This window comes from Curcuma longa, unplaced genomic scaffold (assembly GCF_044706935.1).
Source record: "Curcuma longa cultivar G26 ecotype Majalengka, Jawa Barat unplaced genomic scaffold, ITB_CL_G26_1.1 contig_16095, whole genome shotgun sequence".
Lineage (NCBI taxonomy): Eukaryota > Viridiplantae > Streptophyta > Magnoliopsida > Zingiberales > Zingiberaceae > Curcuma > Curcuma longa.
In genome coordinates, this window is record NW_027430281.1 from 1 (window position 1) to 7,306 (window position 7,306).

At 37.9% G+C, this 7,306-nt stretch overlaps 1 protein-coding gene across 1 annotated transcript; it reads left to right on the top strand.

Moving 5' to 3' along the window:
* Positions 1-6,343: 6,343 nt before the first annotated feature.
* Positions 6,344-6,716, top strand: LOC141816328 (uncharacterized; the record flags this gene model as incomplete). The annotated part of the gene is made up of 1 exon (XM_074704130.1): positions 6,344-6,716. A coding segment is annotated over exon 1 (373 nt), but the record flags the coding sequence as incomplete, so codon positions are not given.
* Between the last annotated feature and the right edge of the window lie 590 nt (positions 6,717-7,306).

A 7,306-nucleotide genomic window follows, 5' to 3' on the forward strand; every position in this document is an offset into this window, starting at 1 on the left:
GTAGTATGTTGTATATTGTTGTAAATGAGATTGTTGTTTGACTAATTATGTAATAGTAATATATAGTATGTTTTAGATTGTAATCATGTACATTTAAGATTTTTTTATTAATTATTAATTCAATTGTCAATAAATGGATTCTGTAGATAGAAATGAATAAAATCAATAAATGGAACCCCGCACCAATTGTTTAGGACATCTTCCATTATTGAGTCTGCGAGAGAGACGACCCGGACCTCCCTATAACACTTGGTGATAATAAGAGGTTTGGTAAATAAATAATTAATTAATTTTGATGGGTGTAAGTGACAAATAAATAAGAGAATAAATATATATAAATAAATATTCCCATACAAAACACCCACATCACCCGTCCTTCACCGATGATCTCCTCCATCAAAGCACGAGAATTATCGCCCGAGGTGCAGCCAGCGCTTCCTTTCTTCCCTTTCTTCCCTGTGCAGGCGTCGGCATCCTGGTTTCCCAAGCACAGTAGTGCTGTCCATGGCCGACCGTTTGCCTGATGGTTGCCGCGTGAGAAAAGCGCGATTTTTCCTTAAAACAAAGGAATCACATTGAACCCCATCTGATGGACGACTGTCGATCTTGCATGCTCGCCGGCCGCTGGAGAAGATGAGAGACCGAAGCCCTAGAGTCGCGATCCTTTCCTGACTCTCCTTGATTCTCTGTTTCGGTTGTGAGGGGAAGGAGGAGAAGAGGCTTCTGTGCCCAAGAGTGCAAATTGGGTGAGAAGGGAAAAGCTGGAAAAACCCCTAATTTCTATTGTGTTCTTCTGTTCGTGGGTTGTGTGGGAGAAGAGGGTTTGATTGTAATAGGGTTTTGTCATCGGAATACGTTGTTCGATTGTTGGAAATTATTTTCAATTGTCGGATAGGTTTTCCGATCGCTATCAATCAACCTCGATCGTTTGACGTGTTGGCATTCTGGATCTCCGTCCTGCGTTCCGGATTCTATCCGCTCCGAAAAGCATAGAACCCCATAGGACAAAAATTTTGTCCCGCTAGATCAATTGACAAAGTCTACAAAAGACTAAGTCAATAGATCCTTCAGGATCGCCGATTCCTAAATTACTTAACTACAGTTTTTATTCTAACAGTTCTATTACGATTTAAAATGCGGAAACTAAATCATACCAAAACCTTTTAGATGACTTCAGAATCTTCCTCTGTATTCCTAACTTCTTCTTGGACGTTGGGTGGACAACGGACCTCCAGAAATAAAGGAAGTTCAATCTCTGGATGATGAAACCTTGGATCGCCTTTCTTCTTATTGCAACAGCTTAGTCTTCTCTTGTCTCCCTTCTAGGATCCGGTCACCACCTCTTGGAAGAGATTTGGCCACCTTAATGAGGATATGAGAGAGGGGTGGAGGAAAAAGAAGAAGAAGAGGAAGAAGAAGAGAAAGTGGGCGGCGGCAATAGGAGGAGAGGAGAGAAACCGAATTCGATCTCGTATTCTTTCTCTCTCGGATTTATTGTCTTATTGCCGCTTAGCCTCACGCCCAAACCAATCTTGGCAGCCCATTCAAAAATTTTCTTTAATTTTGATTGATTCCGTGAACCAATTCTAAATTATAGAAATCTCTTAAATTCGAGCCTTTAGATTTGCTTGCTTGGTTTCTAGCCGTTAGATCTTTTCAGAATTATTTTTAAAAAATAATTCCAACCTTATCTAGATATGGTCGGCCACTTATGGATAGGTTTGGTTCAATCCGTGAATCAACTTTATATTAAAGAAGAAAATAAAACCGAACCGAAGAGATCTCATCCGTCGGATGCAACTTAATCTCATCTAACGGTTACGATATAATCTTCTTTAATATAACTTAATCCCTTTGATCCAATGGCCCTGATCTATTTCCTTGGGCGTGTGGTTCATTGAACCATGCTTGGTTCACCTCGTGAACCGATTCTTTCCTTCCAAAGAAAATTAAAACCGAACCGGAGAGATCTCGTCCATCGGACGCGACTTAATCTCATCCAACGGTTCTAATCTATTCTCTTTTAATCTTCTTTATTTATTTCGATCCAATGGATGCAACTTGATCTAATCCCATGGATACAAGCTTATCTCATCCATTAACTCATCCTACGGTCGAGAACTAATCTCATCCAACGGTTACGATATAATCTTCTTTATGGGTTCCTTCTTATTATTTTATGCATTGCTTCCTGTGTTTAAGATATCGTATGTCCGTTAATTATTAAGTTCTACTGACAACTCAATAATTAACATCTAAGACCTTGAATAGTACCACTCATCCTTTTTGTCAGTCGGACTAAGTCCACTTGCAAGATTTGACTTGACAATCCCTATGAGCTCTTCAAGGGGACATCATCAACCCTACTGGGACACGGATTTCTTCTATAATCAATGGCACACCGTATATTTGATCACCCAACTTACCGAGAATATTTGATCTGAAGAAAGATCTCACCCTTTGGTAAATCAAAGCAATAATTACTAAGTATAGGTGCCCATTTATTACATCGGGATTAAGAGTGCATAAGTATAATAACAGAGGTCTTGTTCAATTTGCGAGTCAGTGTAAATTGAACAACCTCAATGGTCCTACTCAATACACACAAAGTGTACTAGTGTAATTCTACAGTCAAGACAGACAGTCACCGAATTACACTACAACCGTTCTCGATGGTTTGTTCAAAGTCATCTTAGTTGTGAGCCTTAGTTTATAATTTACAAGGAGCTGATAATCCTGATCTCTTATGTCTCACAGACACCAAGTTATCTACAATGTAAATTAAGAGGACTTTATTGCAAAACTAAACTAATGCAATCATTTGACCAAAACATGATACTTTATTTCATAAATGTTTATATACAAAAGAGCAAGTCTTTTCAGTATACATCCTAACATGACGATCGTGTGTCATCTTCCCAGGAGATTACGAAGTTTTAGATAATTATTCCATCATGATCGGAAAGGGTTTTCTGGTCGTTTGTCCATTATCGGCGGTCAAAGGTTGATCATCGAAAACTACATCAAGAATACGATTCTCGATGATAGTTAGAAAGTCCCGGAATGATCGCGACAAATGTTGTTGCATGATTTTCGGAGTAAGGCTTCTTTCGATTCGATCATCATCGATCATCGGCTAGTACTGAACACAATGATGCGACTCATGGCTTCCGAAGCCGTCCAGACTGGAGCTTGGCGTGAATCACCAGTAGAGGCGGAACTCCGACGAGGACCACTCGATTGATACCAACACTATTCAAACGTCATCAAAGTGGTACATGTAGAATAATCTTTTATTTTAGAAATTTTATTTGTACGCGTAGAATAACTTATTATTCAAAATTTTTAATTTCCTACCATGCCTTGTACGCTATTTATTTCCTATTTATGCATGCCTGTGTGATGATAATTAGAGTTAATTATTTCTATAATTCTGCTGTGCATGTTTGCGAAATGTGTAAACACGCGCATTGCACCGGAACGATCCCAACATGAGAGGCATATACCCTACGGCTGCTTGTTGGGATTGTTACTGAAAGTCTTTAGGCAAAGCAACACATGTCAAGAGTATGACACTGTTGGACACATGTACAAGTAACTTGAATCCATAGGACAAGAAAAGAGCTTGGGCTAGATGTGATGTAGTCAGCCTAGTAGGGACTGACACAAACTGACCATGTCCTGAACCAAACGGGTATAAGACGGTGAAAGGAACGAGACACGTTTATTAAAGTAGCTGAAAGGTTTAGAAATTCTTTTGAAATCAATCATTGAATTTTCTATCAATTAGAGATCATGATGTACTACTAGGTGTCACTCATGATTGTTCTGTAATTAATGATTAATTACGGACGACTAACATAACTGAAAATCTATTGAATCACATGAACAAGAAGTTTTTTGAAGGACTTAAAATGAATTTGAGAATTGGATTCTCAGATCGAGAGAATGTTAATTTGGTTGGACCAAATAACGAGAAAATTTGATTTGGTACAAATCAGAAAAAGTTTGGTTGTTGAACCAAAATGATTTGATATTGAACCAAAATTAAATCAACTTGATTTGGTTTATAATGAAAACTATTTTGGCAACATAAAAGGGATGAGTAGATTTGTCTTGAGAAGTCGAATCAAACAAAACTTATTTGGGTCAAATTGGAGGTCGTTTAGTTATTAAACCAAGTAAATCAAACATGAACCGGTCTGCTACAGTGCTTAACTCGAAACTGGTTCATTCAAAATCTACTTTTTTTCCTTTCTCTTCTCCCAGCCCGGCCCATGTGAGCCATGATCTTCCGATCGCAACCCGCTCTTCTCGCATGATGACTGCATCCGATGGAGCAGATGGACACCGCCGCTGTGGTTTCGATTTCCTCGTCGTTTTCTTCGCGTCGACCATGGGTATAAGAAGGGAGGAAGGCTGAGGTGATCCAAGCACAACTGAGAGAGAAGAGAAAACCCCTAACTTGCCAAAAACCTACCTACTTTGTTTCTCGCCACCGCCGTGACCGCCAGGCTTGCATGTGTTCTACCGACTGCTTGAGGAGTTGATTGTCGAAGGAGCCGAGAACAGGTAGCTACTCTATTTCCCCTTCTCCGACTTGCTCCCGAGCCCTATCACCGCCGCCTCTGCCCCGTTTCTCACCATCGCCATCGCTGCACCCAGCTCTGCCGCCGACGGGCTATGGCTCCAGTGAAAGGTTGAGGTGCAGTCACTTCGGAGTTCTCAAAACTCCAATTGCTGTTGCCGAATGGTTCATCAGAAAAGCTTTCGTGGAATTCTTCGTTGGACGAAGAAGTTGTAGTTTTTCAAGATTGTGGGTAGTTCGTAGAGTTTTTGTCGCGTGCCTACGGTATTTCCATTTCTCGAAAAGTGTTCTGGTTTTTTTTATTTTCTTATATTGTCAAAATTATGATTCCCGATGATAGAAAGAAATCTCCGAAAATGATCATGACATGTGTTGTTACGTGTTTCCGATATTAGAGTTTTCTTTCATATCGATCGTTACTGGTCGTCGACTAGTATCAAAGATTGTAACGTAACTTGAGGCTTTGGAAGTCATCCTGAAGATCACTTCACGTGGATCACCAGTAGAGGCAGGAATCTAATGAGGATCTTGTGATTGATGCCCTTCTCGCTTAGCATCATACGTCAGGTACACGTAGAATTATTAATTCTAAAAACAATTTAAATTCTTACTATGTCTTGTACTTACCATTTCCTAATTATGCATGCGTGTGTTGTGATAATTTGTATAATTATTATTGTTTCAATTCCACTATGCATGTTTTCGAAATGTGAAACACGCTCATTGCACCGGGATGATCTCAGCAGTGGTATTAGAGCCTGGTTGTGCAAGGTATACGCTTAAAATAATTTTAGGTGTTTTGGTTATTCGTAAGTTTAATTAAGAAAATTTTATGATTTAATTTAGAATTTCTATTGGAAATTCTTGATTTGTTAGGAATTTCAAATTAGAAAAATTATTTCTTAATCAAATTAGGATTCTAATTAAATGATATTATTTTTTAAGAATAAAATATATAATTAGATGCAGAAATTATTTCCTAACGTAATTAAAGAATTTTAATTTATGAAATCAAATTCAACATATTTTATTAAATAAAATTTATGATAACTATGATAGGAAATAAGTCATAATTAGTTGCATTATTGCCATGTCATGCCATGTTTAGTTGTATTAATTATGTTACACCATTTATTGTTATTTCATGTAAATAAATTAGTTGTTTGCATGAAAAGAGGATGAGACCTAAAACTCTTATAAAGTTATTAGATCTAACACCTTCCGTTATGGCAAAAATCAGAGTTTACTTTCTTGTTTGGGTTGTTGGACTCACTCCAAGCCTGACTTGAAAGTAAATAAGTTCGAACCATCGAGATATAATCTCACAATTAGTAGGTTGGCTTTAACTTGAATCATTGATTTATTGGACTCACTCCAAGGTCAATGTGGATGGAGGTGAAGTCGGGTGTTATGCATATGATGTATACATGTTAATGTGTTAACAATCCGACATTTATGCAAATATTCAAATAGTTGATAACATAATATGATAGTTATGTATACGTGATATATAATCAGTATGAAATACCTACCACTATAGCTAAGAACGGCTTGTTGGACTTACTCCAAGATTATTCTATCTATAGTGGATATCAATCCATTTGGAGAAAACCTACAATCTCCCGAATTAGAGTAAGGGCTCTTGAATTCGTAAAATAAATGGGACCCACATATGTATGTAAATTGTTTACAGATACATTATAAAACTCATCTCTCATATATTGTCGATTATTTTTCTAGGTTAAGAAATTAAGGATGACTTCTTTGAGTTTGAGTATAATTTTGGATACTAATAAATTAACTGGCCCAAACTTTCTGGATTGGTATAGAAATTTAAGAATTATTCTCAAAGAGGAAAAACTTGCTTATGTCCTCGATGATCTTCCCCCTGAACCTCTTGCAGCTGATGCAACTAATGACCAAAGGTTAGTTCCTCAAAAACACCTGGTCTATTCTGACTTGGCTAGTTGCATCATGCTAGCTTCTATGTTACCCGACCTGCAGAAACAACATAAGCATATGGATGCTTTTACTATTATATATCACCTTCATGAATTGTTCGATGAGCAGGCGAGATTAGAAAGGTTCAAGTTCTCTAAGCTCCTCTTCCGCTCACAAATGCAGGAAGGTACAACTACGGCACAACATGTGCTGAAGGTGTACAAGTACATAGAAAGGCTAGGATCACTTGGTTTTGTGATGGATCATGAGTTAAGTATCGACTTAATTTTGCACAGTTTGCCCGAAAGCTATTCATATTTTATGATGAACTATCGGATAAATCGTATTGAATCCACAATACCATAGCTGATCAATATGCTCAAATCTATTGAGCCGACTGACAAGAAAGGGAAGAAGGAAGTGATGCTTGATGATTCTTTTAAGAAAGGCTCTAAGAGGAAGGCAAAATGACAAACTAAAGGGAAGAAGAAGAAGAAGGCCAAGGTTACTGAACCTGCTTCAAAAGGATCATGTCATCACTGTGGCAAAATAAGTCACTGGAAAGAAACTGCAAGATTTATCTTGAGTCCATGAAGGGTAAAAAGGCATTCGATGCCTCACCCACTTCAGGTATTTTCATAACCGAATGTCATACTATTTCTTCAAATACTTAGGTATTGGATACTGGGTATGACTCTCATATATATAATGACATATAGGAGAAGCTTACGAGTTGGTAACGGAGCAAAAGTTACAACTGTGGTCATCGGGACTTAT